The 24366-nt window shown below is 41.7% G+C and overlaps 4 protein-coding genes across 7 annotated transcripts in view; all 4 read left to right on the forward strand.

The window, feature by feature from the left end:
* Positions 1–3914, forward strand: part of LOC106562277 (RNA-binding Raly-like protein) — an 80661-nt gene extending 76747 nt beyond the window's left edge. For both annotated transcript variants that reach the window (XM_014127048.3, XM_045689179.2), the window contains 4 exons: positions 611–780; positions 1147–1260; positions 1894–2045; positions 2669–3914. In XM_014127048.3, coding sequence (XP_013982523.2) covers positions 611–780; positions 1147–1260; positions 1894–2045; positions 2669–2707 — 475 coding nt within the window. In that variant the 3' untranslated portion in view covers positions 2708–3914. The remainder of the gene's footprint in view (positions 1–610; positions 781–1146; positions 1261–1893; positions 2046–2668) is intronic.
* Positions 3915–5280: 1366 nt separating this feature from the next.
* On the forward strand, positions 5281–7698 carry LOC106562276 (5-hydroxyisourate hydrolase). Of its 2 annotated transcripts, none has more exons than XM_045689180.2 (4): positions 5281–5496; positions 5850–5989; positions 6287–6422; positions 6654–7698. In XM_045689180.2, exons 2-4 carry the CDS (start codon positions 5859–5861, stop codon positions 6741–6743), a joined length of 357 nt encoding a protein of 118 aa, XP_045545136.1. In that variant the 5' UTR covers positions 5281–5496; positions 5850–5858; the 3' UTR covers positions 6744–7698. The 2 variants fall into 2 exon arrangements, with proteins under 2 accessions (XP_045545136.1, XP_013982522.1); XM_014127047.3 differs by having other exon boundaries at positions 5285–5507.
* A 145-nt stretch (positions 7699–7843) lies between these two features.
* pdcd5 (programmed cell death 5) lies at positions 7844–17997 on the forward strand. Of its 2 annotated transcripts, XM_014127036.3 has the most exons (7): positions 7844–8036; positions 12894–12923; positions 13691–13734; positions 14051–14112; positions 14241–14332; positions 17362–17433; positions 17509–17997. In XM_014127036.3, the coding sequence occupies exons 1-7, from the start codon at positions 7971–7973 to the stop codon at positions 17554–17556; spliced, it is 414 nt and encodes a 137-aa protein (XP_013982511.1). In that variant the 5' UTR covers positions 7844–7970; the 3' UTR covers positions 17557–17997.
* A 974-nt stretch (positions 17998–18971) lies between these two features.
* Positions 18972–24092, forward strand: mvda (mevalonate (diphospho) decarboxylase a). The gene is made up of 10 exons (XM_014127046.3): positions 18972–19159; positions 19451–19521; positions 19629–19743; positions 19852–19998; positions 20207–20406; positions 20527–20601; positions 20718–20936; positions 22700–22815; positions 22890–22998; positions 23323–24092. The coding sequence occupies exons 1-10, from the start codon at positions 19084–19086 to the stop codon at positions 23401–23403; spliced, it is 1209 nt and encodes a 402-aa protein (XP_013982521.1). The 5' UTR covers positions 18972–19083; the 3' UTR covers positions 23404–24092.
* Positions 24093–24366: the final 274 nt, after the last annotated feature.

Raw genomic sequence — 24366 nt, forward strand, 5'->3', positions numbered from 1 at the left:
TAGGGTAATACTATAATGGTTGTGTGAGGAGTACCAGGGGTCTTCAACCTGTAGGGTAATACTATAATGGTTGTGTGAGGAGTACCAGGGGTCTTCAACCTGTAGTGTAATACTATAATGGTTGTGTGAGGAGTACCAGGGGTCTTCAACCTGTAGGGTAATACTATAATGGTTGTGTGAGGAGTACCAGTGGTCTTCAACTTGCTCAACTTCATTTCCTCATTCCCTATCTGGGATATCCTCTGCCTCACCTTATCAGATACTATTTCTTATTATTTTCTCACTTGTGTACACATTCTGTATGTGTGTGTATACTCCCTCTGCTTGTCAGATCGTATTACACCATCCTGTCAACCCTCTCCCTCTGTGTCCTTCAGGAGACATACATTCACAAATACACACACGCACACGTCCATCCAACCAGGTGATAGACATCACTGTCCATACACGCAAACACACACACATGCTTGCTTGCTCACACACTCACTCACAAACATCCTGTCCCTGTACTTCTCTGACATGCGTACACATACACATCTAGTCTCACTGACGATACTACACAAAGTACTAGTAGTTGGATGACAGTGTGTGTGGATGTTTCCCTCTTCAGGATGTATGACTACCAGCGCGTGCCAGCTTCCCTACCTCCCCTGTCCCAGGGACCTAGCCTGGCCAAACGACCCCGCTCCTCCTCCACTTCCTCTGGGCACAGACGCAGCCGAGACAGGCCCCCCTCCAAGAGCTCCAGAGCCCACTCCACCAGCTCCAACAGGGCCAAGTGTGAGTAATACACACACAGTCACACACACACACACACACACAGTCACACACACACACAGTCACACACACACACAGTCACACACTACACTCAAGATGGTTCTCTCATTACAACACTTCTATAGCAGCCTCTTTCCTTAATGGATCCTAGCCAATCAGGTCGCATTATTAGCCCAAATCAACAGAGCAGAACCAATAGGCAGTGTATATGCTGTTCTAATACCCACCCTCATCACCTTGATAGTCCTTATTACCAACACACTCACAGAAACTTGCCTTGGATCCTTTTCTTCCTTCTCTCCCCCTCTCTCATTCTCTATATCTCTCGTCCCTCTCCCTCTCCCTCCCTCAACCTCTCCCTTCTTATAGTGCGGATGGAGGAGCTGCAGGTCATTAAGAGGGAGCTGACTCTGATAAAGACACAGATTGACGGGCTGCTCGACAACCTGGACAGGATGGACACACAGAGGCAGGACCACACAGGTGAGACAACCAATCAGAGAGAGAGACAGAGGAGTGGACAGGTAAAACAGCAGTAAAGCATGATATGGGAAGCCACAGTGTGTGCTTTCACCTGTCCAGTTCTTACGAATCAGCGAAGAAGAATGACAGTGAGATACAGAGATGGCGAAAGAAGGCTTATAGGAGAATAAATACAAAGCCCTTCAGGGAAGTGTTGAAGCTGCTGCTGCCCTCATGTGGCCACATGGACAACTGCATCTTTCTCCTTTCTACGACACACATACCGTACCGACAAATAAAAAAAGAAATGTGTGTGTCATCTCATCCTTTCTATCTCTTATCTGTACACAATGCCTTTGGGTGGTTGACTGATCTCCATATTTATTTATTCCAACGTAAATTACGATCCTCCTTCACTACTGTACCTCATCTCTACTTTCTGTCTCCCTCTCCTATTTCTCTCTCTATCGCCACATCTCTCCCTCATCCTGTCATTCTTTTTCTCTCCTCTCGTCTGTCAAATCATGCATTGCAGTTGACCATCAATGGTTTAGATTGAAAGTGAGCACAGGCACACCAACACTGATCTGCCCTATAGAGGGAACTAAGTGAATGTTCACTCCTATTCACTCCCTCTCTCTCCGTGTTTTTTAGGGTCTCCCGTGAGGGAGGGCAGCCTGGCCGGGTCACCGTACTCCCCCTCCGCCAGCAGCGGTGAGCGCTCCCCCTCCCCACTGTCCCCCCCACGCCGCTGCATCCAGAGAGAGAGCCCCGAACTGGGGGAGGCCAGCGACGATGATCACACGGTAACTGGCTTGATGTCTGTGTGTGTGTGGAGAATCTCTGAATGTGAGTGGGAGTTCTTTCTCCTTGTCTCAGAGCGACATGAGGGCCTAAGCATGTCCTATGGTTGGCTGTGATTTAGCAGCTGTCAGAGTGATTTGCCATGCAACAGAAATAGTGCTTATCTCCACACACATACACACACAGAAACACACACACACACACAAACACAGACACACACATACACAAATACACACAAAGAGAACACTGGCAAGAGCATCAAATCCATAGCCATTTTGAGTAATATAAACAAATCAATAGCATGCCACTTGAAGATCTCATTCTGGGTTCATCTCACCCACACACAGTTCACAATCATAACTGACATTCAACTCAAACACACAAAGAAAATCTGAGAGTAAAAGCAAGAGAGAGAAAGAAAGAGAGATTGAAAATAGGACAAATGAAAGCAGGACAGGAAGCTCTTACCCTGACAGATGAGTGGGTGTTTATATAGAAGACTATTATCCTCCAGACCTTCCTCATCACTGTGTATAATCACCCTGGAGAGGAGGGCCTTACCTGAACAAAAACACTCTTCGGTGTTTTGACACACTGTTGCTGATTGAGTGTGTGTGTGTTACAGATGAATAACCACAGCTCTGACCCTGAGGACGAGATGTGAGGATGGAAACAGAGAAGAAACGGAGGAGCGCCAGACATAGAGGAAGAGAACATCTGTCTTGTCAAGAAGTTACCATGCCAACAACTGATTCAGAGGCTCCACTCCTGTCTAACCAACCAGTTACATTGTATTCTACATCCACATATACATCAAACGGAAATACACGCAGACACACTACTACGCACATCACTTTGTGTTCAGAGTTAATAAATCCTGCCATTATATTCGTTAGCCTCTTTAGGTTCTAAATCATCTATTCCTCCTCTCTCTGTCTGGTAAGGGCAGATGTTGTATGTGTGAACAGCACACACACACACACTGTAATTACAGTTTATCAGAAATCAACTCCATGTATCTCCCTCGGATATTCCCCACTGAGATCAGCTCACCACACACACACACACACACACACACACACACACACACACACACACACACACACACACACACACACACACACACACACACACACACACACACACACAAACAAACAAAACACATTTTATCTGTAGAGTGTAATTATTAACCAGAACAGGAAGGTGAAATAATTTCCATATTTATAATTTTCTTATGCTCTTTTTAGCACGTCTTCATATTTTCCTGAAAAACATTCTGATTACCAGTCCGTATAAATTTGACCTGCATATTGAGAGACTGAGTTTTTTTTTAAATGAGCATACTATAGATGTCACAATCATAGTTTTTCAGTGACTTAAGTTATTTTGTTTTCTGTATATCATATCAGTACCAGAGCATGAGTTCATCAGTTTATACTTGTCCATCAGTTAAAATCCCCCCGGTTATGTCTGTGTAATGTTATCTCTCTGCTGTATTACTACCTGCCTCTATAAGGTATGAGGAAACAGTAGCCCATCTCTTCCTCTATGTACCTGGCGCTATAAGCTGAGGAGTGGCCCCGGCCCGGTCCATGTGTAATATTGTGTATTACTGTAAAACTTTACTGTATTTGGTCAGTTGTACGATTTTAATCCAGCATTTTGTTTTAGGGTTTTTTATTTGTTCATGTTTTTTAAAGCGAGAAGAAAACAACAATGATAATTGTTTTATTATAATTCCAGTGGTGTTAGATGTTTTGTTAGTTCTGTTTGCATTCATGAAGAAGCCAAGTGGAAACACTACTCACACTGTCACAGTAGTAAAGGTATTTTCATATTGATTAAAAACACCTCTGGGAGTGTTTTCTTTATCATTGTGTGTGTGTGTGTGTGTGTGTGTGTGTGTGTGTGTGTGTGTGTGTGTGTGTGTGTGTGTGGTGCGTGCGTGCGTGCGTGCGTGCGTGCGTGCGTGTGCGTGTGCGTGCGTGCGTGCGTGCGTTTGGTTTTACTATCCTTGTGGGGACGAGAAGGAAAATTTGGACAAGTGGGGACATTTCGCCAGTCCCCGCAAGAAAATTGGTTATTTTAGACATAGGGGTTAGGTTTAGGGGTTAGGGTTACAATTAGGGTTAGGAGTCAGGTTTAAGTTTAGGGTTTGGTGTTAGGGAAAATAGGAATCAGTTGTTTGGTTCCCGTGTCTGTGTGTGTAATAAAGGGAAACAGGATAAAAGGCAATGCTGTAATGTGTGTAACTAATGCTGACTGAACAACAAACATTGTAAAGCTCAACATCAGACACAGCGGAATGTGTGTAAACTGTGTGTATACAGTATGTGAGTGTTACAGAGAGGATGGGGAAAGCAAGATGCTTTTTATCTCTCAGAATCACCTTTATTCGCCAAGTACATTTACACATACTCCGAATTTTACTTGATGATATGGTGCTGCAGCTGCTAGTGATAGACAACATTTAGAGACAGAATACAGACAGTGGAGTTTCAACAAAGTTTACATACAGTACATTTGGAAAGTTTTCAGACCCCTGGACTTTTTCCACATTTTGTTACGTTACAGCCTTATTCAAAAATGTATTAAATAAAAAATGTTACTCATCAATCTACACGCAATACCCCATAACGACAAAGCAAAAACAAATGTTTGTAGTGTCAAAGCTTGTAGTGTCATACCCAAGAAGACTCGAGGCTCTAATCACTGCCAAAGGTGCTTCAACAAAGTACAGAGTAAAGGGTCTGAATAGTTATGCAAATTAATTTTTTTCGTTTTTATTTATTTTTGCTAAAATTTCTAACAAAAACTGTTTTTGCTTTGTCATTATAGGGTATTGTGTGTTGATTGATGAGGGGGAAAATCTATGTAATCAATTTTAGAATAAGGCCTAACAAAATGTGGAAAAAGTCAAGGGATCTGAATTCTTCTGAATGTACTGTACATTATATATAACTAGCTTCTAAACTGGATTGAAAGGAAAATAAAGCAACTCATAGAGCAGTGTTGGGATGTTTTTAAGCTATGTTATTCACCCTGACTGAACCGATATTAGGCTACACAATTATGCTAATAATGACATTTAGGCCTACAATCCTCACTATTATCATTATTAAGGACTTATCTAGTGTGCTATAACGCACATTGACCCAAGCCTGTTTCCAAAAACGTTAAAAGGACAATTGTGACTGGGATGTTTGCATACTCTTAACCATTAACAAATGCTGATGTTCCTCCCAACGAGATATGTAAGTTGCAACAGCAAACAGAGCAGCCCTAGTCATATGAATAACCTCGTGAGTTTGGAACTTGTGCTTAAAATCTGTTACAGTTAATTCACCGTAAATGCCATACTTTTCACTAGAGGGGGAAACTGGTTCGGGACGACTTTGAAATCAGCGCGCATGAGTACCAGCAGATTACAGCACATAAAGGATCATCTTTTGGGTGAATACACGGTAGGCTAATATATTGCTTTTGATTTTCAGAAATAGTGTTTTTTGTATTACAATATTATAAACCGAAATTATTGACGTGTGACTTCGTTTGTCTGCAGGATTGTTATGAAATTCAATAAAGTAATAAAGCGAAAGTAAAAGATGGGAAAATATAACAAATGTTGGGTTAGTTCAGCTCATAGATATTAAGGGTTCAGCTAGGCCTACCTTCTATTTTAACCCAAATAATAAATCATTTATAGGCTACAGTTAACCTACAGCTTTCTGTATATAGTGTGCAAAATTACAGTAGCCATATGTCCATAATGTTTACTCACTATGCTCTCGGTGTATGCGCTGTAGTGTGCAGAGATGGCAGCTCCATACAGCCCACTGACCACTCACGTCCTGAACACCGGGATGGGCGTCCCTGGAGCCCGCATGGCCCTCAGCCTGCATCGCATGGATCCCTCCACTTCACTCTGGAACCTTCTCACCACAGGGTAACCTCATCACAGAGAGTGCTGCAGCACCAGTTAACAGACATAGAAAGGAAATTAACACAATAATTTCTTAGCAGCTCCATAATAATCAATATAGTAGACAAATACACATTTAGTATTTATTTTATCAATTTCAGATTCACCTCTACAGCCTCTTTCAGTAGGGCTGCATAATATGATCAAATATGAATATATACCGGTAGTAATGTTAATTAGCCAAGGCTTATTTCAGGATCACATCAAACCAATGTCCAATGTAATCAGTATTTTATATAATTTTAAATAATTTCTTCTCAGGACTACTAATGATGATGGGCGCTGCCCAGGACTCATCACCAGCGAAACTTTCACTCCAGCGGTGTACAAGATGCGCTTTGAGACGGGCCAATACTGGGAGAGTCTGGGAGAGACCTCTTTCTACCCATACGTCGAGGTTAGTTGAAGACAGTCTTCAATGCTTTTATCATAAATAGTGGGTGCATTTAAATGTATGACTGTTGGACATATGAAGTTAGTCATAAATGTTTCTTTATATCTACAGAATCAGCTTCTGTTTATTTCCTTGTCAACTATGCGATCTCTAACTGAACGCTAAATGTTTCGGTAGCTTCTATTGGTTGGCTGAGTGGTTACTAACACATTGGTGGTCTGTGTTTATCTGCAGATAGTCTTCACCATAACGGACCACAGTCAGAAGTTCCATATTCCTCTGCTCTGCAGCCGCTTCTCCTACACTACCTACCGGGGGAGCTAGAGAGTCTGTCACTCACCCCCACTCACCATCTCTCACCTGGGCCACATTCAGTTGTCAAACGTTGTCTAATCTCGGTTAACCCAGAACTAACGTCTTGCTTAATTGTCAGATGCTTGATTAAGTTCCGGGTCCATATGTATTAAGGGAAGAGATCGCAACTGGAACGAAGAGCTCCACCCTTCTCTCTTTGCAAGTTACGGGCAAGTCTATGGTTCAAATGTCTCCTCCCCTTCCAAAATTTGAAAGATGCTAACACCTGTGAAATCGTGATTAGTCCAAAGCACCGGAACTAATGCTGCTCATTATCTCACTCATCCCGTTTATCATGCCAGATCTACGGGACCATTTATGTTTACGTAGTCTGTCCACGAGAGATTAAACATTGTTGAACGTTGCAGATAGAAATGCCATGACCAGAGTCTACATGATTCCTTGTTCTACATGTCAGATAGAAGAAATATGTTATGATGAATAAACATCTGAACGTTCCAAAGCGTTGTGTCCTGCTGAACGCGCCCCTGGCTGACTGTGACCCGCACCTGTCACCTGGGCCTATTCAGGTGGTTGAAAGTCATCCATCAGTTATTGTAGGTAGAAATGTACTGAAGAAAGCACTCTTCTGTAATACTAGTTATACTATTATAGTTATTGAGTACAGAACACAAGAACAGTATCATTTATGTGGTACATTTCTACCAGTAACAGTTGTTATGTGCTCCTGTCATCCAAGGCTCTCTGAGAGATCCCAGTCATTTGTTTCACTTGCCTTTTTGGACCAATCGATGACAGCAAACACTTTTTTTATGTTTGATCTGATGTTAACAACATTTCTAAGCTTTATTAGACAGTGGGGTTGTGATGTGTGCCATTTCCTTCAGAATATTGATTACCTATTTTTGTGTCCTGAAATTCATTTTGAAAAATCTAGATAGCAAAATAAACAATTACAATCTTATGTTTATGTATGACTAATTTAATTATATTTTATGTTGTAAGTGTGACTGGTTGATGGGCAGGCCTAGTTTCCAGCCACTCATCATTTCTACGAGATCATCCTTTTGTGGCTCGATTGCTTTATTCTGGATGCATATTGGATTATTCTGAGATCGATTACATTATACTGAAGCAGGGCCCGGCCCCTAACGAAACAGTTCCACAAGACTCGTGAAGTGACAGATTTTCTTATTTTACCACTGATAAGGCCTATTTTCTATACATTCGAAAACAATGGCAGACGACGAATTGGAGGCTATCAGGCAGCAACGCATGGCTGAACTGCAGTCAAAACATGGGGTAAGGCGAGAACCAGAGGGGACCAAAAATGCATAGTTCCGACCATATATGGAGATCCACTGTTCATTCTGTCGCTAGCTAGCTAGTGTTAGCCTTATAGCTCAAGTTTAGAGTATTTTAACCTATCACTATCTTTAACGAATTCTCTATTACTGTTCATTGCATGTTTGCATAGCAGCCAGATAATTCAGTACCTAGTTTACTAGCTAAAGTAGTTAGTAATAAGGTACTGTAGCTTGATAGCTAGCTAACGTTAGCTAGTAAACTCATGCGAGACACGAGTTATACTACCACTAGCTAGTAAGCTATATGATGTGATTTAATCAACATTTATGAATAGCAGACACTTCAACGAATAGGCGAGACAAACATACATTTAATTTATGAACAGGACAATGACTAGTTGATTTTGGCGCTCGCGTCTCCCACTCCTCTGGCGTTGAGAATCGCGTGCCCGCCCTACCGCTCCCCTGGTGCGCGTGCATGTGCCCAGGTGTTTAGGTGCACATGTGCGAGAGTAGTGTGAATGTCAGTTTTTCAGACCTAGTTTGTAGCAATCAACTGAACATCATTGTTAGTTCTGTCTGGATTATCTAGCAAGCCTGTTTGGCACTGATTTCTAAAGCTCATTAAGCAAAACACTTTACTTAATAGATATACCTAGATTAGCCCAATATTGGACTAAATGAGCCTAAAATCACTCCTTTTAGTCCAAGGACCTTACATGTTCTGTTTAGAGGCGAGTTAGCTATGGCAGCCAAAACAGCCATCAAAACTTGAATCGATTCTCAATTGCAGTATGGTTCTAGAAACACAAAGCCCTCAACTTTCATATCACATTAAAATACATTTTAAAACATTTGCAGCTGACAGTATTTTTTTTCAGTGACAACAAGTTTGTGGTGTCCGTCTTCCGTTTACGCACAGGTGTTCGAAGCGCAAATCACCTGAAACATTCACAGAAGATAAAAACACATGCACGAGATGTGTGCGTACTTGCCGAGCTTGTGCATGTGTTTACATTGTTCTGCTCATGCTTCATGTGATAGAAGTCTGAACACATTACCAGTGCTTTGAAACATTTATGTAATTATACTTTCCTGTGGATATATTGTTTCACATTACTACTGCCAAAAGGACCAACTGCATGGACAACCGGTTAAGTACACTATAATATTATTTTATTCAACATTCTGGCTTGTAGAGGTCGGGGGAGGAAACTTTCTTGACTGAAATGCTACTTTCTGCCCAACGTAGGATTCAATGCAATTCAACCTCCGGTTTCCAGGCAACTGCACGACAGAAGTAAATGTATATCTTCTGATTGAGTTCAGTCTAATTTTCTTAACATAACCAAAGGAGTGCCACAAGGCTCAATACTAGGCCCTTTACTGTTCACTATTTACATAAATAATGTTGGTTTGTCCCTGAATAATAATAACTGGGGCTTACATCTCTATGCAGATGAGTAATTTATTAACGTGCCCCCTCAGTGCAGCAAGCCATTCATGACCTTCAGCTTGGCTTTGATTCAATTCAAGAATCGATCACCGATCTTAAATGAATGTTGATAAAACCAAGTTTGTTTTTCTCCAGGTCTTGTAAAATTGATTCTAAAGACCTTGAGAGGAGCCCAAATTGAGATAGTTCTCCATTTATAAGTAGCTAGACATTTGGATTGATGATAAGTTGGCTTTTAAAAAACCAAAATTTGCAAGTAAAGATTGATTTCCTTTATACAGTGGCGATTTTAGCATGTAAATCTTTGTGGGGCAAACTCATTGTTAGAGGTCGACCGATTATGATTTTTAAACGCCAATACTGGATTATTGGAGGACCAAAAAAAGCCGCTACCGATTAATCGGCTGATTTTTATATATATATTTGTAATAATGACAATTACAACAATACTGAATGAACAATGAACACTTTTATTTTAACTTAATATAATACATCAATAAAATTATTTAGTCTCAAATAAATAAGGAAACATGTTCAATTTGGTTTAAATAATGCAAAAACAAAGTGTTGGAGAAGAAAGTAAAAGTACAATATGTGCCATGTAAAAAAAGATAACGTTTAAGTTCCTTGCTCAGAACATGAGAACATATGAAAGCTGGTGGTTCCTTTTAACATGAATCTTCAATATTCCCAGGTAAGAAGTTTTAGGTTGTAGTTATTATAGGACTATTTCACTCTATACCATTTGTATTTTGTATATCTTTGACTATTGGATGTTCTAATAGGTGCTTTAGTATTGCCAGCCTAATCTCGGGAGTTGATAGGCTTGAAGTCATAAACAGCGCAATGCTTGAAGCATTGCTAAGAGCTGCTGGCAAACGCAGTAAAGTGCTGTTTGAATGAATGCTTACGAGCCTGCTGCTGCCTACCACTGCTCAGTCAGACTGCTCTATCAAATCATAGACTTAATTATAATATAATAACACACAGAAATACGAGCCTTAGGTCATTAATATGGTCGAATCCGGAAACTATCATCTCGAAAACGAAACGTTTTTTCTTTCAGTGAAATACGGAACCGTTCCGTATTTTATCTAACGGGTGGCATCCCTAAGTCTAAATATTCCTGTTACATTGCACAACCTTCAATGTTATGTCATAATTACGTAAAATTCTGGCAAATTAGTTCGCAACGAGCCAGGCGGCCCAAACTGTTGCATATACCCTGACTCTGCGTGCAATGAACGCAAGAGAAGTGACACAATTTCACCTGGTTAATATTGCCTGCTAACCTGGATTTCTTTTAGCTAAATATGCAGGTTTAAAAATATATACTTCTGTGTATTGATTTTAAGAAAGGCATTGATGTTTATGGTTAGGTACAGTCGTGCAACGATTGTGCTTTTTTCGCAAATGCGCTTTTGTTAAATCATCCCCCGTTTGGCGAATTTGGCTGTCTTTGTTAGGAAGAAATAGTCTTCACACTGCATATACCCTGACTCTGTTGCAAGAGGTGACACATTTTCCCTAGTTAAAAGAAATTAAAATATGCAGGTTTAAAATTATATACTTGTGTATAGATTTTAAGAAAGACATTGATGTTTATGGTTAGGTACATGTTGGAGCAACGACAGTCCTTTTTCGCGAATGCGCACCGCATCGATTATATGCGACGCAGGACAGTCTAGATAAACTAGTAATATCATCAACCATGTGTAGTTAACTAGTGATTATGATTGATTGATTGTTTTTTATAAGATAAGTTTAATGCTAGCTAGCAACTTACCTTGGCTTCTTACTGCATTCGCGTAACAGGCAGGCTCCTCGTGGAGTGCAATGTAAAGCAGATGGTTAGAGCGTTGGACTAGTTAACCGTAAGGTTGCAAGATTGAATCCCCGAGCTGACAAGGTAAAAATCTGTCGTTCTGCCCCTGAACAAGCCAGTTAACCCACCGTTCCTAGGCCGTCATTGAAAATAAGAATGTGTTTTTAACTGACTTGCCTAGTTAAATAAATGTGTAAAAAAAAAAAAGAAGAAGAAAAAATGTGCCAAATCAGCGCCCAAAAATACCGATTACTGATTGTTATGAAAACTTGAAATCGGCCCTAATTAATCGGCCATTCCGATTAATCGGTCGACCTCTATTAGCAACCCCTATGCTCAATATCTTCTGCTGGCTGCCCTTCCACCACAGAAAGTACTGAGCTAGGCTGAAACACCTGCATTTTGGAGCTGCCTTACTCAAGAAAGCAAAAAGAGACCATGTTCGTATGCAGCTTTATTAAGGCCTTCTTTTTTTTTTACATTGTTTGCAAACTGATATGTGACAAGTATAAACGCCACTGCCACTATAGAAATAAATTGTCTCACTTTTGAAGATAGGGGGAAGATTGTTCAAGCAACACTTCCCAGTAATTGACTATGGCGACTCAATCTTCATGCATACGGCAACCTCTGTGTTAACCTCTAGATACAGTCTACCACTCAGCCTTTCGTTTTATCATTGGTGATAATTTCTGTCCACATCATTTTCTCTTATATAGTTATGTTGGATGGGAGTCTCTGAGTAACAGAAGGACCCAACATTGGCTAATGTTAATATATAAAGCACTTCTCCAGAAACTCCCATACTACCTCATCTCACTTCTAAATAGGAAATCTGGTAAGTATAATACTCTCTGTCAAGACTGGTTGGTACTAGAGATTCCATAGGTCTCCTCTGAGTTAGGGAAGGCTGCTTTTAGTTACTATGCCCCTCAGTCCTGGAATGACCTACAGGTCACTCTAAACCTTGATTATTTGGTTCCAAAAGGTGAATTTATGGCTATAATAAAAAATGTGACCTATGAAAACTGCACTTGTTTTTATAGATTGTATATATTTGTTTCTACTAACCTTTTGAATGTAACAATTTATTTGAAATGTTGTAACTGTAACTTTGTAGTGATCATGCTGGAATTGTTGTTCACATTGCTTGAACTTTTGTTCTCAGGGCACCATTGGAAATGAGACCCTGGTTAAATAAAGGTTAATAATAAAAAAATCAAAATAAGGTGTGTAGTAATTTAACCTTTTTTATTTTTTGTATTTATTATTATTTCTCGCATATATGAAAGACACATTACTTATGTTTCCAAAACCATACCGCAAGCAATGCGTTTTAACATCCGCAACGAGTGTCGGGGCTCTTAACAAAACTCCCCCGGCCAGAAGATACTATTGTCAATAGGCGCTAAAGGTAGTTAGTGTCTATGAATGGGTTATACCTAAATATGAGTGACATGATGACAGAGATTATCAATCAAAAGATTGGGAATGGGATGGACATAGACACACTAGGAATCCTTTCCTCCAACAGAGATGTTTTGATTGAGTTTGAGTTGCTAATTTTTCAGAGTCTGTCTTGGAACCAAATGAATCCCGGGGTAAGCTGCTGTACAGCCACTGTACTGCACATTGTGTGATGACGGTGACATGGCAAAAGGCTGTATAATTAATGACCTGGACTGAGCAATGCAGCATGTCTGGCAGTTCTGGCTGTGCTCCTTGAGTAATGTGACCCAAGTATGTTTGCAATAAAGGAATAGCAAAAAATGTTTGAATGCCAGAACTATGATGTGTTCTGAATGGTTTGGGACATGGTCAAGCTTGAGTGAAGCTTATATGTTAACATTTATTTTTAATGTTTTTGTATTATTTCGAAAGCTTTGTATAAAAATATTTTCCAGAAACCTGTAAATATTAACTTTGTATTCTACTATACTACAGTTAATTGTATCCCAGTCCCACTCCCTATCCCTGTCCCTCTTGAGGTCGGCTAGATTTGAAGGAACTGGGCAGGTGTAATCAATACGGGGATGGCTCCACCCAGTCTACCAAAAGGCTCTTTCAGATCTGCAAACTCCAAAGGAGTAGGGATAGGGGAGGGGGCAAAGGGTTGTTTTCTGAACCACGTTTTGGTACAGTTTAAACTGTTGTTCAAAGATCTAGTCCCTTTGCCAAGGGTGTGAAAAATTAATGTCAATATTAGGCTACACTTCTTCAATAGAGAGCCGATGTGCGCTCTCAGCATGGCTGTGTGATACAGTAGCCTGTTGGCTGGTCTGTTCTCTTGTAAAAAAAAAAAAATATTTTTAAACAACTAAAGAAAGGTGTGGACTTTGACTGCCTATTTTCTCCCCTCCCTTCCCAGGACTCTTCAAATGACCAGCAAGGGCAGCAGGAGGCCAAACAGAGGTTAGTCTTCATTATTTATCCATCTAAACTTGTATTCCTGTCATGCATTCACAACTCAGCGCTGAGTAAAGCTACATTTCAGAGACTCAGATGTCTCCCCTGTTGTTGGTTTAGTTCACAGTAGTTTGCTAATGTTGCATGTCTTGACCTGCAGTTTGCAGCTCTGGTTTATGAAGAACTATGTAACAGACTATTTATAAATTTAGTCAATGTGATAAAACAATTGGCTTCATTTACACTGGCAGCCCAATTGGGCTGCATGTGTAAACGTAGCCATTGTGGCCTAACTATAATCTTCTGTACTGTCTTTTCACAGGGAAACAGAGATGAGGAACTCCATACTGGCTCAGGTTCTAGACCAGTCCGCCCGCGCCAGATGTAGGTCTTTCATATCCCCCTGCTTTGAATGAATCATTGAGCTGATATTGGAACTTTCAGTACCTACGCCTGGTTAGCAATAGGTGGCGCCATTGCCTAAAAGCCTGCTATGTTTTGTTGCGTTGCAGTGAGTAACTTGGCTCTGGTGAAGCCAGAGAAGGCCAAAGCAGTGGAGAATTACCTCATACAGATGGCCCGCATGGGCCAGCTGGGAGGAAAGGTGAGAGAACTGGACCTAAAGCATATGTGGACATGTATCATTGAACTTACATTTAAACAAAATTAGGATTGTTAATGCTTAGAAAACAATCCCTAACTGAAAAAAGTGGGGCTTAGGCTAAGGATGAGGTAGGGGGCGAGAACATTTTAGAGGCCCCCATCTTGGCGGTGTAGAGAGATTTCTACATTTTTAAGCCAATTTCCTACAATTCTACAAAGTTCTCATTGGAACTGAAATAACTTTTTGCAGTTTTAAAGCTAATTTCCTGCGATTGTGAAATGTCAGAATAATAGTTTACATACACTAACAACTTAGTGTATATAAACTTCTGACCCACTGGAATTGTGATACAGTGAAATAATCTTTCTGTAAACAATTGTTGTTAGTGTATGTAAACTATTATTCTGATATTTTCACATTCTTAAAATAAGGTGGTGATCCTAACGGACCTAAAACAGGGAATGTTTACTAGGATTAAATGTCAGGAATTGTGAAAAACTGAGTTTAAAAGCATTTGGCTAAGGTGTATGTAAACTTCTGACTTCAACTATGTGTGTGTACAAACATTAGAAACACCTTCCTAATATTCAGTTGCAACCGCCTTTTGCTCTCAGAACAACCTCTATTCATCGGGGCGTGGACTTTACAAGGTGTCAAAAGCATTTCACAGGGATGCTGGCCCATGTTGACTCCAATGCTACCCACAGTTGTTACGTTGGCTGAATGTCCTTTGGGTGGTGGACCAATCTTGATACACACAGGAAACTGTTGAGCGTGAAAAACCCAGCAGCACTGCAAATATCTGGCACCTACTACCATACCCTGTTCAAAGGCACTTAACTTTTGTCTTGCCCATTCACCCAATTTAAAAAATTATTTTTACCTTTATTTAACTAGGCAAGTCAGTTTAGAACAAATTCTTATTTACAATGATGGCCTACCAAAAGGCAAAGGGTTAGGGTTAGGGTGGGGACGGGCTGGGATCAACAACAAGAAAAAATATATAGGACAAAACACACATCACGACAAGAGAGAACACAACACTACATAAAGAGAGACCGAAGACAACAACATAGCAAGGCAGCAACAAATGACAACACTGCATGGTAGAAACACAACATGAAAACAACATGGTAGCAGCACAAAACATGGTACAAACATTGGGCACAGACAACAGCACAAAGGGCAAGAAGGTAGAGACAAGAATACAACATAGGGACTGCGTCCCCTCTCATATGAATGGCACACATACACAATCCATGTCTCAAGGCTTAAAAATCCTTCTTTAACCTGTCTCCTCCCCTTCATCTACACTGATTGAAGTGGATTTAACAAGTGACATCAATAAGGGATCATAGCTTTCACCTGGATTCACCTAGTCAGTCGGTCATGGAAAGGTCAGGTGTTCCTAATGTTTTTTACACTCAGTGTATATTATATACACTGCTCAAAAAAATAAAGGGAACACTAAAATAACACATCCTAGATCTGAATGAATGAAATAATCTTATTAAATACTTTTTTCTTTATATAGTTGAATGTGCTGACAACAAAATCACACAAAAATAATCAATGGAAATCCAATTTATCAACCCATGGAGGTCTGGATTTGGAGTCACACTCAAAATGAAAGTGGAAAACCACACTACAGGCTGATCCAACTTTGATGTAATGTCCTTAAAACAAGTCAAAATGAGGCTCAGTAGTGTGTGTGGCCTCCACGTGCCTGTATGACCTCCCTACAATGCCTGGGCGTGCTCCTGATGAGGTGGCGGATGGTCTCCTGAGGGATCTCCTCCCAGACCTGGACTAAAGCATCCGCCAACTCCTGGACAGTCTGTGGTGCAACGTGGCGTTGGTGGATGGAGCGAGACATGATGTCCCAGATGTGATCAATTGGTTTCAGGTCTGGGGAACGGGCGGGCCAGTCCATAGCATCAATGCCTTCCTCTTGCAGGAACTGCTGACACTCCAGCCACATGAGGTCTAGCATTGTCTTGCATTAGGAGGAACCCAGGGCCAACCGCACCAGCATATGGTCTCACAAGGGGTCTGAGGATCTCATCTCGGTACCTAATGGCAGTCAGTCTACCTCTGGCGAGCACATGGAGGGCTGTGCGGACCCCCAAAGAAATGCCACCCCACACCATGACTGACCCACCACCAAACCATGACTGACCCACCACCAGACACATGCACATTTGTGGCCTGCTGGAGGTCATTTTGCAGGGCTCTGGCAGTGCTCCTCCTGCTCCTCCTTGCACAAAGGCGGAGGTAGCGGTCCTGCTGCTGGGTTGTTGCCCTCCTATGGCCTCCTCCACGTCTGCTGATGTACTGGCCTGTCTCCTGGTAGCGCCTCCATGCTCTGGACACTACGCTGACAGACACAGCAAACCTTCTTGCCACAGCTCGCATTGATGTGCCATCCTGGATGAGCTGCACTACCTGAGCCACTTGTGTGGGTTGTAGACTCCGTCTCATGCTAGCACTAGAGTGAAAGCACCGCCAGCATTCAAAAGTGACCAAAACATCAGCCAGGAAGCATAGGTACTGAGAAGGGGTCTGTGGTCACCACCTGCAGAACCACTCCTTTATTGGGGGTGTCTTGCTAATTGCCAATTTCCACCTGTTGTCTATTCCATTTGCACAACAGCATGTGAAATTTATTGTCAATCAGTGTTGCTTCCTAAGTGGACAGTTTGATTTCACAGAAGTGTGATTGACTTGGTGTTACATTGTGTTGTTTAAGTGTTCCCTTTATTTTTTTGAGCAGTGTATATTTTTTTTACACTGTTTGGACTTACGCGACCTGAAAAAAACCACTTAGACAGCCTGCTGGTTCTCTTCACTAGTGACTGCATTGCCCCCAAGCATTCGTACGCAGGACCATATTTTGCCCCGTGAATTCACATGCAATTTTCAGATTTTTTTTCTTATCATTCAAACATTAAGAAAAATTCCCTATGAAAAGCACTGACTTGACCCATCTGCTATTGGCTCTTCCTTACATTTGGATAGTCTCTTTTCAGATTTCAGAGACTGGTTTGATCGACATCCTAGAAAAAGTTAGTCAGCAAACAGAAAAAAAGACAACTGTCAAGGTGAGTCCACGGATCAAATACAATATCACAATCTCAGACAGACTTAACTGACTGCATCCCCTCTCCTCCCCACAGTTCAACCGACGAAAGGTGATGGACTCAGATGATGAGGATGATGATTGATGCGTTGAAAGGAGCTCAGGAGCCAGTCAGACGGCTGGCTTAGGGAGGGATTCAGGACTGGATAGGTTGGAGCAGGGCTCTGTTCGTTGGCGGCCATCTTTGACTTGCCAAGGGCCCTGCATTAGTGATGCACCCAGGGATATCACATCAGCCCCTGTGTGCATCTGGAACTCATTACTATATTCTCTCTTATATCCATTTTCACCACATTTTACTTTTTCTCCACCACAAGAAGCAGAACAAAATTCAACTTAGGGTATATTGCTGCTGATGCATTTTTTCTAGAGACTGCTTTGTGAATACTGTCTGCTGCTACTCAGTAAATAGTGAAACCATCAAATTGGACAGAGCACATGGGTATATTCATTTTTTGGGGTAAATTTTTGCTGACCTGTATGCAACAGTTTACATTTAAAAAAATTAAAAAACCTTACATTTGAATGCTTATTCCACAAATAATCAACAGTTTTATCAGGATATTTTCTCTTTGAGCTGAGTGCTTGAAGACTCATTGATTGGTCATATGGGTGTGCACTACATTTGCTTTCATAAAAAAGTATAATCACTTAAGAGCAATGGTGTAAGAAAAATATAGTTTGTATTAAAATGTAGTCAATCTTCTTTACAAGGCCTCCTAGGTAGTGTCTTAGGCTATCCTAATGTATAGGCTGACATTACATAGTTGCTTTGACTCACTAGGTTCAAATACTCTGCTGAAATGTATGCAGTATGTGCATTAAGAGGCTGAGACATGTATTTGTAGCAGGATTTGTTACATTTTCTCAATCAGTCTCCAACAGCACTTGAAGAACTTCCTGCTTCACTTGTATTGAACAGGTGTATGGTGAGACCACAGATATATGAATGGTTGATTCTATTGTACACCTGCCACAGGTCATTCTCAATATCTGACAGTTCATTGATGTTCTTACAAGCATGATGTTACTGAATATTTGGAGATAAGTTCATGGGAGATTTGGTTTCATGTTCACCCCAATAAATCAATGTCAGCATTGATAAAGCAGACAAGGGGTCATTCTTCTTGATCATAAAACAAGTGTTCCTGTTATAATAACAATAATTATACACTAGATTACATTAATACACAGGGTGTGTGTTTTTCTTTCCTCTGTAACCATAATTTCATATAACAGAAGATAAAAGAAGAACATAACACAAGAGCTGTTAATATACGGTATTTGGTAAATATACCCCGCACTATCATTGATAATATCCGGTCACGACTGCATTTCTGGCTGTGATCATGATACGCCCCCTAAATGTGGCTCTGGCCTCATCTTCAGGCGACCGTGGTCTGATCAAAAGGATTGGCTGCCTTGTTTCAGTCACGGAACATGAGTGGCTCTGATTGGTGGGAGGTTTAGTCATGTGCTCTACCCCCTCCAATCCACAGAGACGTTTTGTAAAGTGAAGACGTTACTGTGTCAGTGGATCTCGAAATAGTAGACAGTCTCGCGTTTATAGTATTTTTTGTTATTTTATTGCTCCTGATTTTACTTTATCAAAATGCCCGAGGACAGCGGCAACAAGCTCACCATGGTAACATGCAGTGCGCCTGTGAATATCGCTGTCATCAAATACTGTGAGTATTGTATTTTCGTATAATCCACTACAGACATCTGATCGTCTGACTCAACCAAAGAACACTGGCAACCACATCTAGCTTAATGTAATGTAAAACTGTAACATTGATTGAATCATTGAAGTGCTTGCTTGCAACACTGTAGCCACTTCTAGCCACGCTTTGGTGTGTGTGCATTAGTACATGACAAATGTATTGCCACAATGATGTGAAAGGAATGTTCTCTGTACAATCTTTGAAAATAACTATGTATTGAATTGTAAATGCTTTGTTGTTATTGCTGTTTCAAAGGGGGGAAGAGGGATGAAGAGTTGATTCTACCCATAAATTCATCTTTGAGTGTCACATTACATCAAGACCAGGTAAGACTGTAATACTGTACACCAAACACTCAAAGTGGCTAAATATTATTGTTTTGTTAAAACAACAAAAACTAACGATTTCTGCCTTGTGTCCTTATTCCTCCCAGCTCAAAACGACCACAACAGTGGCGTGCAGCAGGTCGTTCCAGGAGGATCGTATCTGGCTCAACGGCAAAGAGGAGGACATAACCCAGCCCAGACTACAGTCCTGCCTTAGGGAGAGTGAGTCACTATATGCAATGATATGAGGGAGAGAGTAGAGGGGGAAGGGTAAGAGAGGGCAAAGGGGAGGACAAGAAATATGTTGTTGTTGGTGGTTTCCTTCCTCAGTTCGGCGCCTGGCCCGTAAGCGACGTAGTGATGGGGAGGCTGATGTAGACACGGCCGGTTTGTCCAATAAAGTCCACATCTGCTCTGTCAACAACTTCCCAACTGCAGCCGGACTGGCCTCCTCTGCTGCCGGCTATGCCTGTCTGGGTAAGAGACTGTGTCCTATCATAATGGTTTGTACCTAACACAGCATTAAATGGATCAAATGAAGTAAAAGCTTGTGTGAAACTAGTTTTATGCTTTTTAAATGTTGGGAACTTAAGTAATGTCTCCATCTCCTCATCCCTCTTCTCCTTACTCCTTCTTTTCCTTTTGTCTCTCCATCTTGTCTCTTCACTCCATTCTCCTGTTCCAGTGTACACCCTTTCCCGGGTGATGGGAGTGGAGGGGGAGTTGTCTGTGGTTTCTAGGCAGGGTTCAGGCAGTGCCTGTAGGAGTATGTATGGGGGCTTCGTCCAGTGGATTATGGGCCAGCAAGGAGATGGCAAGGACAGTCTGGCCCAGCAGGTGGAGCCAGAGACTCACTGGCCTGAGCTCAGGGTCCTTGTACTGGTGGTAGGTTTCTGATCATTACTGAAGATGGCTTTTTCTGGAGCAAATGTTGACATATACATTTCTCCCATGTCTTTAATAATCTCAACACCCCCATCTCTCTGTCTCCCTCTCTCTTTTTAGGTCAGTTCTGAGCGGAAACCAGTTGGCAGCACTTCCGGCATGCAAACTAGTGTAGAGACGAGCAGTCTCCTGAAGGTACGTACACACACACACACACACACACACACACACACACACACACACACACACACACAAAAACACACACACACAAAAACACACAAAGTTATTAACCCTTGCGCTCTCCCCCTCAGCACCGGGCAGACTCTGTGGTCCCAGCCAGGATGAAGGAGATGATTGAGGCTGTACATAAGAGGGACTTTACGACGTTCGCTGAGCTGACCATGAAGGATAGCAATCAGTTCCATGCCACCTGTCTGGACACCTACCCACCCATCTTCTACCTCAACGACGTGTCGCGCCACGTTATCAACCTTGTGCACCGCTATAACCGTCACTACAGGGAAACAAAGGTGAGCACCATCAGGGAGTTAGTCCTTTCGTTTAGTCATGGAAATGTGCTAGTCATATGGAACATTGACAGTTCTACAAGGGGTCTAAGCTAAGAAGCAGAACAAGGTGCAGTAATTGTTGATATTCTGAGATAATGAAATAGAGATATGAAACTGGTAGTATTTCTACAGTTCAAGAGGAATAGAAAATGTGTTAACATGCCCAAGGATAGATCTGGTAAAGAAGTCAATGGAACCTGACCAAAACAGTGGAAATGCCATGGAAAGATCCAGAATCTCCTTATTTCCCCTAAGCGAAATTAGCCTACATTTAGGCTATTGTTTATGTGTATTTCAAACAATGTTGTGGTAAAAATCTGAGTATAATGCTTGTATTGATATCAACTTCAAGAATAAGATAAGATAATAATAATAAGACAAGATAAGAACCTTGGCGTGATCCTGGACAACACCCTGTCGTTCTCCACTAACATCAAGGCGGTGACCCGATCCTGTAGGTTCATGCTCTACAACATTCGCAGAGTACGACCCTGCCTCACACAGGAAGCGGCGCAGGTCCTAATCCAGGCACTTGTCATCTCCCGTCTGGATTACTGCAACTCGCTGTTGGCTGGGCTCCCTGCCTGTGCCATTAAACCCCTACAACTCATCCAGAACGCCGCAGCCCGTCTGGTGTTCAACCTTCCCAAGTTCTCTCACGTCACCCCGCTCCTCCGCTCTCTCCACTGGCTTCCAGTTGAAGCTCGCATCCGCTACAAGACCATGGTGATTGCCTACGGAGCTGTGAAGGGAACGGCACCTCCATACCTTCAGGCTCTGATCAGGCCCTACACCCAAACAAGGGCACTGCGTTCATCCACCACTGGCCTGCTGGCCCCCCTACCTCTGAGGAAGCACAGTTCCCGCTCAGCCCAGTCAAAACTGTTCGCTGCTCTGGCACCCCAATGGTGGAACAAGCTCCCTCACGACGCCAGGACAGCGGAGTCAATCACCACCTTCCGGAGACACCTGAAACCCCACCTCTTTAAGGAATACCTGGGATAGGATAAAGTAATCCTTCTAACCCCCCCCCCCCCCCCCCCCCCCCCCCCCCCTTAAAAGATTTAGATGCACTATTGTAAAGTGGTTGTTCCACTGGATATCATAAGGTGAATGCACCATTTTGTAAGTCGCTCTGGATAAGAGCGTCTGCTAAATGACTTAAATGTAAATGTAAATGTAAACTTCAATACATGTTCATGTCATCATCACCAATCAACTGCATTACAGTTAAAAAATGACTTTGACTACCACCACTGATTTCTCTATGCTACCAGCTTATACGAACGGGAGTTAGCATTTAGCAGTCACTTCTTCTGAACCTGAAAAGGAACTACTTCTATATGTTATGCATTGAAAATCATCAAGTATATCCAAATCGGACTTTGTAAACACATTGTGGGCTTGTTACAATACATCGATCATGGCGGATTTGACGAATATCCACTTTGTTAGAACAGATTTGTTGAATGTGCACCAATCTGGCATCCTTCTATCCCCCATGGTCTGCGTTCTATTGACCTCTTTACCGTGTCTATGACCTAGTACTTCTTCATGAGTCTCAGAGGACTACTTCTTCATGAGTCTCAGAGGACTAGTGCAGCATCATAACCCTCCTTCTGCTAACACTGTTATAACACTGCTGTAACAAAGCTAGAACTTTGGTCCAGAGTTCTTTTCCTGAGTATAAGCAGTGACCGATGATGTTTTCTCTTCTCCACCAGGTGGCATACACGTTTGATGCAGGTCCCAATGCAGTGATCTACACTCTTCAGCAGAATGTGGAAGAGTTTGTCCAGGTGGTCAAACACTTATTCCCACCAGAGACCAATGGAGGACAGTGAGTTTCTCACAAACACACACTCAAGCAGTCAGACAACACTCCCTCCTGTGACTTTACCTGTCCCACATCAGGTTTCTAAAGGGTCTTCCGGTAGCCCCAACAACACTATCTGAGGAACTGAAGCAGGCCATTGGTATGGAGCCCATGGTGAAGGGAATCAGCTATATAATCAGCACTAAGGTACATACATACATACATACATACATACATACATACATACATACATACATACATACATACATACATACATACATACATACATACATACATACATACATACATAGGCAGCACCCTCTGGGTCCTTTGCCCGTTTCCTGTGCATCTCTGCGGGTTGGCATAGTGGAGGGTTTTGGGGAGCGAGCTTGATGCTCTCTCCAACCAGCTTACGGGAAATCACCAGGAATGCAGATCCTATAAACACACACATTATGCTTGGATCTGCTACATTTTGATGTGATTATTAAGTTGGTTTGTCTGAGTGATTATTTCTGATTTGTGTATAAGGCTGGACCTGGACCTCGCATGGTGGAGGACCCTAGTGAGCATCTGCTTGGATCTGACGGGCTGCCCAAGGAGAGTGCATGATACAAGCCAGCCTCCCAGCTGGGCAGAGACAGAACTCTTTGGTGAAAAGAAAGACCAGACATACTAACAATCAACAATTCAAATTCAATCAATTGGATACATATGCAAAGACTTAGTCATTAAAGGGGCAATCTGCAGTTGCTATATCAATATTTGGACTTATATGTAACCATTGATTCTTGAAGAATATAACTGGTAAATACCTCATGAGCTTAGTTAAACTGTCATACCCCATCAGAACTCAAAATATCAGCTTGTTTTACTACAATGTTGGTAAACAAAGTAAATGTAAACAAAAATTTTAAACATGATTATAAATATAATTTTGATTTCATGGATGGTCAGTCCTTTTATCTATAGCTCTGTCTATAATTTTGAGTGGTTACATTTCTCCAGCCCCATCCCTCAGCTTTTTGCCAAAACTAAGGATTGCCCCTTTAACTGGAGCGAAACAACCACACACTGCTGAATACCTCTAACACTGTTGACTAGTGCTTCATTCAGACACTTTTCCTTTTGCGAGTTTGGATGAAATGTTTTCTAATTTTAAAGATGAGGGGATGCCTTGTGAGAACGATCAGAAATGTTCTAGTACTTTGATAACTGTAGAAAACTATTTCAAATGTATCTATGTTGATTTTCGAAGTAGACTATGTACATGTTATTAAAGTATAATGGTTTAACAGTAACCTTTTAGAGTGAGTGAATCATAAGACAATCTATTAAAATTGTTAAAACCCTTAAAGGATTATAAATGACAGTATTGAGAACAATGTCAGTGCTTTAGTATGAGAGCTGGATATATAGCGGAGGTGGCACCACAGGTCCCAGAGTGGTGGGGCCATTTTTCTTCTCTCCTGATGGTAACCAGGTAAAACTACAAAAACTCTACAACCTAGTTGTAGCAGGGACCTTAAGGGTTGCCCTATTGCCCGGGGCAAGTGAACTGAGCAGTCGGGCAAG

This window comes from Salmo salar, chromosome 11 (assembly GCF_965601325.2).
Source record: "Salmo salar chromosome 11, fSalSal1, whole genome shotgun sequence".
Taxonomy (NCBI): Eukaryota; Metazoa; Chordata; class Actinopteri; order Salmoniformes; family Salmonidae; genus Salmo; species Salmo salar.

Excerpts from the sequence above, each read along its gene's own strand:
- LOC106562276 (XM_014127047.3), top strand. The coding sequence starts at position 5,454 with ATGAGTACCAGCAGATTACAGCACATAAAGGATCATCTTTTGGGTGAA. Across the intron at positions 5,990-6,286 it reads TGGAACCTTCTCACCACAGG|GACTACTAATGATGATGGGC; the intron begins GTAACCTCATCA and ends ATTTCTTCTCAG. Across the intron at positions 6,423-6,653 it reads CTTTCTACCCATACGTCGAG|ATAGTCTTCACCATAACGGA; the intron begins GTTAGTTGAAGA and ends GTTTATCTGCAG.
- mvda (XM_014127046.3), top strand. The coding sequence starts at position 19,084 with ATGCCCGAGGACAGCGGCAACAAGCTCACCATGGTAACATGCAGTGCG. Across the intron at positions 19,160-19,450 it reads TATCGCTGTCATCAAATACT|GGGGGAAGAGGGATGAAGAG; the intron begins GTGAGTATTGTA and ends GCTGTTTCAAAG. Across the intron at positions 20,602-20,717 it reads AGACGAGCAGTCTCCTGAAG|CACCGGGCAGACTCTGTGGT; the intron begins GTACGTACACAC and ends TCTCCCCCTCAG.
- pdcd5 (XM_014127036.3), top strand. The coding sequence starts at position 7,971 with ATGGCAGACGACGAATTGGAGGCTATCAGGCAGCAACGCATGGCTGAA. Across the intron at positions 8,037-12,893 it reads AACTGCAGTCAAAACATGGG|AGTCTGTCTTGGAACCAAAT; the intron begins GTAAGGCGAGAA and ends CTAATTTTTCAG. Across the intron at positions 17,434-17,508 it reads AAAAAAAGACAACTGTCAAG|TTCAACCGACGAAAGGTGAT; the intron begins GTGAGTCCACGG and ends TCCTCCCCACAG.